This window comes from Gavialis gangeticus, unplaced genomic scaffold, assembly GCF_001723915.1.
Source record: "Gavialis gangeticus isolate Ggan-Ray unplaced genomic scaffold, GavGan_comp1, whole genome shotgun sequence".
Taxonomy (NCBI): Eukaryota; Metazoa; Chordata; order Crocodylia; family Gavialidae; genus Gavialis; species Gavialis gangeticus.
In genome coordinates, this window is record NW_017729011.1 from 21,807,325 (window position 1) to 21,817,949 (window position 10,625).

At 50.1% G+C, this 10,625-nt stretch overlaps 1 protein-coding gene across 1 annotated transcript in view; it reads left to right on the forward strand.

Moving 5' to 3' along the window:
* The window catches only part of LOC109292754 (centrosome-associated protein 350-like), a 53,266-nt gene that overhangs the window by 15,554 nt on the left and 27,087 nt on the right, over positions 1-10,625 (forward strand). The window contains exons 7-11 of the mRNA XM_019510313.1: positions 32-741; positions 1,110-1,204; positions 2,040-2,719; positions 3,284-3,371; positions 8,794-8,969. Of these exons, the coding sequence (XP_019365858.1) occupies positions 32-741; positions 1,110-1,204; positions 2,040-2,719; positions 3,284-3,371; positions 8,794-8,969 (1,749 nt within the window). The remainder of the gene's footprint in view (positions 1-31; positions 742-1,109; positions 1,205-2,039; positions 2,720-3,283; positions 3,372-8,793; positions 8,970-10,625) is intronic.

Sequence of the window (10,625 nt, forward strand, 5' to 3'; positions counted from 1 at the left end):
AAAAAAAAAAAAAAAAATGCTTTCTTTGCAGAACCTGGTAAAGAATCCATTGCCACCCTGCAGCAAGGACAGGGCGGGGGAGATCGGGTGGGGAACAGCCCCGAAGAGAAGAACTGCTGGGTTACGCAGAACGGGTCTTTTGAGACAGACGGCAGCGCTCTAGCTGGAGAGGCCAGACAAAGACGACGGGATCTGCACACACAAAGCCAAGTTGCTAGCAAGAACCCAAGTGCAAGTCCACAGAGAGATGCTCAAGAAGGCAAGGCAGGAGACCCGAGACAATACCTTGGAGTCGGTCCTCTCGCATCCCCAGGCAGCGGCACAGCTACTCCCAGCTTTCGGGAGGAGAAGTCTAGGTCTTTCCTGAACTCAAGCTACAGCAGAGGGAAAGGCACATCTCCACGGAGAACCACGGGCTCCAACGGGCCGGCACAGAGAGGATCCGAGAAGGAAAACCTTCCCCAGCCTCTAAAGAAGAAGGTAAATGGAGCAAGATCCCACCCTTACAGCCCAGAAGAAGTTCACGAATTTATGCACAGAAAAACTGCAGAGAGGAAGAAGAGGAGCCTAGAAGAGAGGGAGTCTGTAAAGCAGGCCAGGGAGGCGAGAACGAAGAGGCTGCAAGAAGTATACAGGAAACAACGAGAGGCGTTTGCAAGGAAACCAGGCGTCGAGGAGAGCCACGTCAGACACAGAGGAACCGCTCTGCCTGCGCCGCGTCCTCGGTCTCTGTCCAGCCACGTGAGTACACGAAGGGGCATGGGAATGAAAAAGGTGATGGGAGGGAAACCAGTTCAACCGTTCGTCACCAGCTGTCCTGGTGTGTATCCCGAAAACACCTTAGTCGCACCGAGATAGAGTTATCCGGACAACACAGCCATCGAGTTCTCGTTATGACAGCCCCTGCTTGGGTCATTAAGGGGTCAAAACATTGACCCCTAGGGCTGAAAGCACAAGCTGGAGCTGGAAGAATAGCTTCGTTATTTGCCGTCTGTACCAGACACTTGGCCGATTACATGGACCAATCATTCAGTGGGACAAAGTCCAAAACCTTACCCAAGCGTTCGAGTTACTTAGCACGTCTGGTGATTGCTGCTCTCTCATTTCAGGAACGGAGCAACGCTAGAAGCCTGGAAAGGACTTTTGTGGAGTGGGCAGATACAACATCACGTGCTTTATTGGGAAGCGAAGAGCAAGGAAGCAGGTACAATAGGCACCGTTTAGCAAATACACCCTGTAAAGTCTTTCTCCCGAGCATACAAGAGATGGGTTAGAGGGCTGGTTCAAAACTGTGCTAAGTAACAGGATCAATAAGGCTAAACCAGTTGCCACTCTAGAATCTGCCTCCCTGGGTGCTAATACGACAGTGGCACTCGGAGGGGGCCCTGGGAGCCAGGAGGTCTGGGTTTCAGGATTTGAAATTAAACAAATATGCCCGTGGAAGCACGTCACTGCCCCTGCATGTGCTTTGCCCCATCTGGGCACCTGCCCTTGCCAACCTGTGGGAAAGGCGAACTACATTTGTGGGAAGGGGGCAAAGTCTAACGCATGAAAATGCATGAAATGTGGCACGATTGCCCAACAAAGGGGCTGAATATGTGGACTTCTTACTGGCAGGTTCAGTCTCTCCAAGCATTATACAACGTCCTTGGCTTGCAAGCTGCAGTGGTGCAGAAAGAGCTGGATTGCAGCTGGGTTTGCCTTATCCAGAGCACTGTCTGGTGCCAATAATGCGCAATTGGCTTATAGCATGGCAAAAAAGCTTCTCGCGGGCCAGCATCGCAGCCCGTTTTTATACTTCACACTGCTAAAGCCTTTAATTCTCCAACGTGCAACGGATTAGCCTCCGAAATGCCTTCCTACACATTGCAACACGTCTAAAACCCAGGCACAAGGGCAGAAAGCCAGGTGCCTGTGGACGTCTTCTCTCCCCCAACTTACCCTTTGCCTAGAAGAGGTTACGATCAGCCATCGAATAGGTTTTATGATCAGCCTCACTTACGTATGCATTGATGCCGATCCCCTTTGCATTTAAACAGCAACTTGCGCCTGGAGACGTCACTGGCTACGGCGGACCCGCTAGACTTTTCTCCTTCGCTGGCACCTGAAAGGGGCTTCCTCAGCCCTTTGAAACTCCAAGACCTGGAGCTCAGCCCTTCCCTGCACCAGTGCTCACCTCCCTGGAGCGTTTTCCATCCGCTGCAAGCTGCAAGGTGTCACCTCAAGGCCTCAGCCTCCGAGGACACTTCTGCTCTCTCTCTTTACAGAGGCAAGCAGGAGAGAGTGAAGGCCATTCATGCACTGGCCAGGGCACTGGGGGCCAGGATTGAGATTGCAGCAGAGAGGCTGAAGGCAATGAGCCATCCTCCAGACTCTGATGATGGAGGACTGGCATGCACAGCTCTGGGACCTCTTGGCAGGTCTCCGCCACGCTCGTGGCACAAGATGCAGGAAAAGGGTCTGGACAGGAGAGTGAACCCGCTGCTGGGGCTGGATGACCCACTTTCTAATGGCTCATGGCTTTCACCAGACCAGGAGCAGGATGGATTGGATTGGACTAGACATGCACATAGTGCTGCAGGAGCAGAAGCCCAGGGATGGGAGAGGGGGATACCAGCTCCTTTGTCAGACACTCTTGCTGTTGGAAAGGAGGTGCCATGGGCCCCTGCGAGGCAGGAACGCTTTGATGACTGCAAGATCCTGAGCTGTGCATGGAAAGGTAGGGCATGGGGACAAGCAGCTGGGACCCTCAGTGTCGCAGGAGCTCAGCACCCATTAGCTTACTGGAGGGTCACAGGACTCACTAGAAGAGAAGCATCAGGTCCTCTCCTGCAAGGGCGGGCACCAGATTTTAGCAGACGGGGAAGGCAGACTGATTCATCCAAGCTGCACCTCCAGATGTGGGGATGCAGTGCTGTTCCCCATCTGATTCTCCGCTGGGAAAAGGAGCAAGCGGGGCGAGACTGGAGTCAAGGTTGGCTCCAGGGAAACTGGGACCGTGGTCAAACAGGTCTAGTTCTCTTTCTGCTGGTAAAACTAGAGACTGCATTTCTCTTTCTGGCTCTGCCACAGGACTTAGACAGGCACTTCCCAGCCATGTCCTTCAGTTCGCTATTGGTAAGGCAGGAATAATTACTGCCAGCCCACCCTTCTGCAGTGCTTGGATCTGGATACGGGTTAGATGCTTTTGCATAAACTAGCCAATGGAAAAGTGATGCCAAAATTCAGCCCATTCTGTTCCTACAGAGGAGATAAGTATTACTTTATTATCTTTTCCTCAAAGGTCTTGCCGAGGCTGAGGGCTATACAGACACAGACTTGTCACGAGGGGAGCTGATGACTTCTCCATCTCACAGGGGCCTGGTGACAAGGTAAGCTTAAGTCTGGATTGACTTCTCTGCTAAAACGCTTTCGGAGCGGAGAGCGCGTTGTCCCCGACTGAGCCCAGCCCTGCCTCTGCGCCTACTTTTGCAGCTAGCGCCGTGCAGCTCTGCCGAGCCCTCTCTAGTGAGCAGGATGTGTCCTTACCACCGCAGGGAAACACGGAGCTGTCAGCAAGCATGGGTCATAAAACGATACTACCTCTGCCAGGGGAAGCGACTCAAAATTGAGCTAGAGATCAATTATACTAGTGCTTTAGGCTACCAGGAAAGCTGATCCTGAAGGATGCAGAGCACCTTTATCTCCTTGATCTGCGCTCGCTGCCTGCCGGCAGGTGGTGCAGGTCTCACGGACTCTCCCCAACAATTCGGCAGTCGCCCACTGGATGGGGCTGCTGACCTAGCAAACCCTTTAGAGGTTGGTTTCTTGGCTTGCATCCTACCCACAGGGTTTAAAGCAGCAAGGGCCAGCTCTGTTGGCAGGCATGCCACAAAATTAGCCCCATACTCTCCCCGAGCGCCACTGCAGTCCCCTTCGCTTGCCTGATCTGCTGGTCGTGTTCGGATAATGCCAGTGAAAAGGTGCAAGCAGAAGGAAATGCGCTGCTTAAAAATTCCCACTTAGAGACCTTTGCAGGATACAGCCTGGTGTCTATATGCCCTTTCCTGGGTTACGGAAATCTCAGGCCCGAATTTCACCCTTGTCAGTGCTGGAGGGGTCGGTGTGGATCATACGGGCCCTGCTGTGGGATGCTGTCTGAAGGTGGAAGTCCCTTGCATTTGTCTAAGCCGAGCTAGACTCAAAGTTAAAAACCAAACCAACCTCATGCCAAGTATCAGTGCAAACGTGACTGTCAGAATAAAACCAGAGAATTCAAAATAGGAATCCATGTGTTAAAATACCTGACCCCATGTGGTCTTTCCAAGTCCTTTGCAACACAAGAAGTGCTCTGCTATTTTTCTGTAGTAAAACAAAAACAAAAACAAAAACAACAGCCAATAACTAAAAACTGACATTTTCCAAAGTCTAAAGCCTCAAGTCTAAAAGGGCTGGGAAGCACTGCCCTAGAAAGTCTCCTCAGCGGAAAAAGTAAAGCCAGTCTGGGCACAAGACTGGGCTTTTTTGCTACAATGCCAAGCCCAACTGGACGTTGTTTAAATAGCGTCTAGTTGCATTCTGTACATTTACCTCGATGTGAAGGGGTTAGTTATCCCAGCAGTGATTTTGCGAAGTGGTATAACAGATCATGCCTCCCGAATCCCCTCTCCCGAAAGACATGTTGTTTTAACATATGGCCTTGCAGAAGTAGAATAAATTGATTATCTTTATGAGTACCTAGTTAAATCTCTCCTGATCTCCTTTCTGCAGAGGATTAAGCAGCGATTTAACCAATTGGATGCTATAGATTCATTTATAGTAATTGTTTTCATTCCCTTTACTCCTGAAGTAGCAAGAGAGCGGCTAAGTCTGCAGCTCCCACTGTGCCTGTTCTGCGTGTGCCCATAGACACATACCCCACTCTCACAGAGATAAAGGGAATGGCACAAGAAACGTTAGCTTTGAAAAAACTACACTGAAAACAGCAACAAGCTGGATGCAATTGTGTTTCCAGTCCGTCTTCACAGTTTTAATGCAGACAGGGGCTAGAGAAAGGTCCTTCTCATCCAATCACTCTCAGACACCAAGAACTATGTCCAGCTGCCACCAAGCTCGGGCACCTAATCCAGCAACGCAGGAGGCAGAAGCACAAGGAGATCCCACTAGCTCGGCAGCAGTTCTTGATTAAAAATAAAAACTTCTATGAACTGTCCCACTGTAGGGCTGGACCACACTCATGGCCACTGTGAGAGCGCAGGTTACCCACTCATCTGCAGACTCAGCTCTCAGGGAAGGATCTCGCTTGGGACATTTAAACACAGGCTGGACAAAGCATTGATTAATGCACCCCCATATTGGCTGGGCATAGACCGTCTCCCCCTTAGTTCCCAGGGGTGGGTGAGAGGGCCTTGGTCTCTGCGTGGTCCCTGTCCTGGACTGGTGCGCTCTCCCTCCCGCCTTTAATAGAGTACAAGACTAAGAAGATTATTAACATCTTTACTAATCCAAATTAAGATGAGGAAAGTGGAAAGAGGAGCCTGGAGAGCACATTTTGCTAGACGTATGAACAGTAAATTTCAAGCCTCGTCTTTGTATAGAGCTACGAAGGTCAAAGTTTACCCTCAATTTCTGCTCCAATGCATCGGTTGCAAGGACCGTGCAGCAGTTATCACCAATGTGCAGTGCAAACAGGTGTCCAAAATATTAACATCAGTCCTCCACATTGGCACTGTCCAGGGAAAAGAAACCAGAGTTGAAGGTGCTCTCCATTTTTCTGGATCAGACCCATTAACTGTAAGCAGCTACAGGATCTATTCTCATCTTCTCAGAGCTCCGAGATGGACTTCAACCCATGCTAATGAATTCAACATGCTACCTCCTGCAGCCACTGCCATCAGATCTAGCAGAGGCTGTTGCTTTTAAGTGCACGTAAAAGATAATCTGTTCTTTTAGATGAGGTCGCTCCGCTTTGAAGTGACAAGCGTTTTTTGAAGTTACAAGTTACTCCAGAAGCAAATAGGACTTGTAGTAGAGATTATATCTTTTATTAGACCGACAAGATCTTGGCAAAAAAAATGCCTTTCCTTGCAGGTTCTTCTTAGGGAATTGGGTGTGCAGCTCCCCGCGGATGTGGCAAATGCTAAGTTCAGCTTTCTACTCAAAGACCACGGTGATGGTCGCAGGCTAGGAAGATTCCTTAGCACACCTGTATTCCTAGCTACCTGCCTACCCATATTCCCTGTAGGGGATCCAAATCTCAGCAATGTCCGCAGAGGTCTTTCCATGGTCAGGGGTGGGAGAAACGCAGGCCCTCTCTCAACCAGAAGCAGCTGTGCCCCAATATAGACCCTCCTGAAGCAGCAGCACAGGCCCTTAAGAAACCAGCACTCAGTGCTAATGCAGATACCAAACCGACAGCGTTTGCAGGGACCAATATTTGAATTCCTTCCTAGGAAATCCCCTTTGTCTCCCCCCACCGCCCCACCTTGCACCTGCTTTCTGAAGACAGCTCAGGCACGAGTCGTAGGAGCTGCTCTAATCGTTGTAGCTGTTTCTGGGTCATTCTGTGTCAGGAAAAACAAAGAAAAGCTTATTAATGAGAAAAATGAAATGAGATTTCCCTAAGCTGATTGTTGATAAACATGAATGTGCAAGTGTTTCTCCCGCCTCTGAAAAAACATCTGTCGCTGCCTCCCTGCCTTGCTCCGAGCTGCGGCCGGGTCCGTAGCTGCCTATATTCACACATTCCTGCCTAATCTTTTTAGCTCAGCTTTGCACGGGGCCTTTTAAAGGACTTCCAAGCAGGACCTTTGGCAAGGGAGCAAACTGGCCAGGAGGTGGTTTGAGCTTGCATCCCAGCTGCAAGTGGTCTCCCTACCCTTACCCACGATGCTGGGCGCAGCACAGGCACCTTTGGGTCTCACGGCTGCATTGCTAGATGGCCCCCACTCTCAAAGCATTTACAGCGATTGCAGGACCCAGCTGCAACCTGGCTCACCGCAAGCCCCCGAACCACCATGCAGACAGATATGAGCCATTGCATAGGAAGATTTCTAAGAGCCTTGCAAAGGTTAAATTGTGGCGCATGCGAGTGAGCCCTGATTAGTTAAAAACTCAGAGGCAGACATTTCCATTTTTCAGCAGTGGTGAAAAATGCAGCCCTCAGAGGATGTGGGCCTTTTAATTGGCAATTAGGGTCATTAGTTTTTTCAGTGTCAGAGAGGTACAAGGAAGGGGATTCTGTACACTGCCTGCTAAGATCGTTCAGTCAAACTGTATTCAACTCTTCTGTCAATGGAAATGTCACAAACGATAGTTGAGTAAGAAGGGTTAATCCAATGTTGTAGAGTCCGACAGGCTGTTTATGACTACGTGTGACTTCACCCATAGAAAGGGCAAGGATTTCTTACGGTAATATCTTTTATTAGGCCAGCTGTGCATGGATGCACTTGCAACATGCGCTACCCACCTATATTCGAGCTCAGAGTGCTTGTTAACAGACACAAACAGGAAATGTGACTTAAAAAGGTGTGCACCAGCAGGCTCACGCCACAGCCTTATGGCCAGGTCAGCTGGCCTTTTGTCACTCAGGACATTTTTGCCTGTGTAGTTTAGGGGCTTCACCCCTTGCAGGGGCTACATCAGTGCATAGTCTGCAGCCCAAAGCCCAGAGAGCTGCATGCCCAGTCTTGGAGGTCTCTCCATCCCAGGGTACACAAGTTTGTGGACGCTTCACCCCAGGAGAAGGGGAGCTAGAAGAGCCAGGTCCACCCCCTCCTCTCAGCACTGGCCCCAGGACCCTGCGTTAGGCATGCTATGACCCTTTTCTCCCATGCTGCAAGCACTTTCAAGGACCCCATATCACCTTCCCTGTTTATCAGGCTCTAAGTTGTCCCTTCCAGTGCCTCTTAACCTGTATTTCTGACATCTCTCCAGGAGAGGCCACAGCCTCCTCACCAGTCTACACTGCTTTCATAATCGTTGTTCTTAACATGGTGCTCGTTCATCCGGGGGAGACAGGAGGCTGCCTTTCGTTAACCCCGTAGGGCTGCTTCTGAGTGGGGAAGTGCAGACTCTTTGGGGTCACTCAGGTAAATGGACCGTGGGGATAGACCCTACGATCCCATTCCCTGAGTTTCTGCCAAAAGGTGACCATGTTCTCAAGTCCCTTCCTTGACCCCGGTCCATTTCTCCATCCCACTCTTCAATTAGTACTCTTTTGCTATTGCAAAAAAAGCATCTGGCTAAGAAGGAAAAGCAAGCCACCGAGATGAGAACATGTGGGTTTTTCTCCCCCCACGGCCTCAGTTTCCCTGCCTGTAAAATGGCCATAAATACCAAGACTACAAACTTTTGTGGGCCAAGGATCATCTTTTGGTTCGGCGGTTGTCTGACCAAACTCCAGCACAAAGGAGCCCTGATGGGGATGGGCAGGCTTTTCAAATAAAAAAAAGCTACCAAAGGCTTCCTCACATCCCAGGGTTAACCTGTTCATGTTCCCAAGCTTCTCCGAGACCCTCAGAGGAGTGGTACGACAGGAGCACAGTGCTATATGTCAGATGCGGGAGCAGGTGTTAGCAATGCCAGCACCCACCAGCGAGTACAGAAGCAGGCTTGCCTTGGACGGCAGGGCGACGCAGGGGCAGAAACATCCCCCTGGGTGTAACCTGAGCTAAGGCAAGGGAACCCAGACTCCCAGGCCATCCCAAGGTCCAGATATAACCCTGCTACATGCCAACACAATGCAGTTTTTGTCTCATCTGCCCTCCAGTAAGTGTCTCTCTATATATGTGTGCGTGTGTTGGCTTAATTCAGTCCACGGAGAGCACCAGCAGAGCAAAGGAATCGCTGCGCATCCGAGATTTGGAAAGAGGAAGCCGCTACGTTACTTCCTAAACGAACTCTGGGAGCTTCAACCAGTCGCCGGTCGGGACCCCGCGCTTCTGCAGCCGGCAGGATCGAGACGCAGGAAAGCTTGGAGAAGGACTTGGGTAAGATGATGCTCAACCAAGAATTCAGAAAAATAGACTAGTCGCTTAATACAATTGATGCATCTAATATGCTCCATGCAGTCCGGCACTAGAAGACCATCTTAGGGCTTTCGATACCAATTGGCACCTGCCCTTGTCTGACTTGACGAGTTCTGGCATCCAAACAGCTAAATCATTGCTGAAATTTCAACCATTTGATAAGTCCTCTTCCATTTGCTGGGCAGGTCTAATTTTTTGACACGCACATCCTTTTGGAAGAGATGTAGATGGGCCGGGACACTTCTCCACTCATCTTTTCTGCGGTCCCTTTTAAGGGTCTGGGACCGATGCTTGCCATTACCATGTCGCATGCTAATCGCCCCAGGTAGACAGTTGGGGAAAGAGCAGCAAAAGAGGTTTTTTTTAAACCCGTTCCCTAAGGCCAGTGGCTTTGTTGGGAGTGGAACTGGGGAATCCTGGGAGGCTGGCTGGTGGGAGGCCACAAAATAAGGAGACCCACGTATTTTGCATAGAGACAAGGGAAAGTTTGCTGCCGAAAGGGTTAAGCAGCAAACAATAGCAAGCCAGCTTCTGGCAGAAGAGACCTCGGCTTGCTTGTACCAAACAGGAGCAGATGGCGCATTGTTTTAAAGGCTTTCCAGAGACAAAAGAACAAGATCAGATAACCTTTCCCCCACAAGATACTTAAAAAAAAAAGCCCTTGCTCTTATCACAGATTCTTCATCATTTCCCCACAAGATTTCAGACACAATAGCAGATTTTGAGAGGGGCGAGGGTGGTTTAGCCAGGCTCTGCCCCAGCCCCCAGCAGATAGGAATGCGGGAGGGGGGTTGCGCTTGTGCAATACGTCTGTTTGTCCAAAATGTTTCCCATAAGCAGAGGGCATTTCATTTACTCAGCATTTAAGGCTATGGGCCCCAGTTCTGGAGCCTTTTTGCACCCCCACTGCTTACAAGTTGAACGGTAAAATCCTCCGCCTGACTGCCGTGCAGAAGAGCCCGTTGCAAACCGGCAGCATCTGCAAGAGTCAGGAGAGGGGGAGATTCAATCCAACCCTGAATCAGATCCCAAAGCAGAGCAGTTTCCAGCCTGCGTTGCTTCAAGGCAGTGTCATGTCATTGTTTCTAGAAATCGTGTTTTTCCCTCCCTCGCTGCTGGTAGCAGAGGGGAGAGGAACGTGCAGAGAGAAAACAGTGGTGCTAAGAGAGCGCACATGCTTTCCTACAGCGCAGATTATATAATGATAGGCAATTATATAGAATGCTGCAAAATATAAATATTTACCTTTAAAACACGTACGCGCTGCCTAAGTACTAATTGCGGTGGGGAAGACACGCTAAATATCTCCTGTACAAGACAGGCTTTATGGGATCATCAAAGCCTGGTGAACACAGCCAATGGCAACAGAGTGGAAACTTGCACAACGTCTAGTATTTGTTGCCACCTGCTACCCAGAATCAAGTCACTGGGCTCGTCTCTGACTCTCAACATTTTTGTTTTAAAACAGTCAAAATAAATGCAATCCCTTTCCAATATTATCAACTGCCCACCTCAGCCATGACAAACCGAGTACATTCTCTGCAGAGGACCACCAGAAAGGCACCCCATGGACAGTAGTGGTTTGTTTGGGGGGGGGGGGGGGGGGGGTGATTGTGG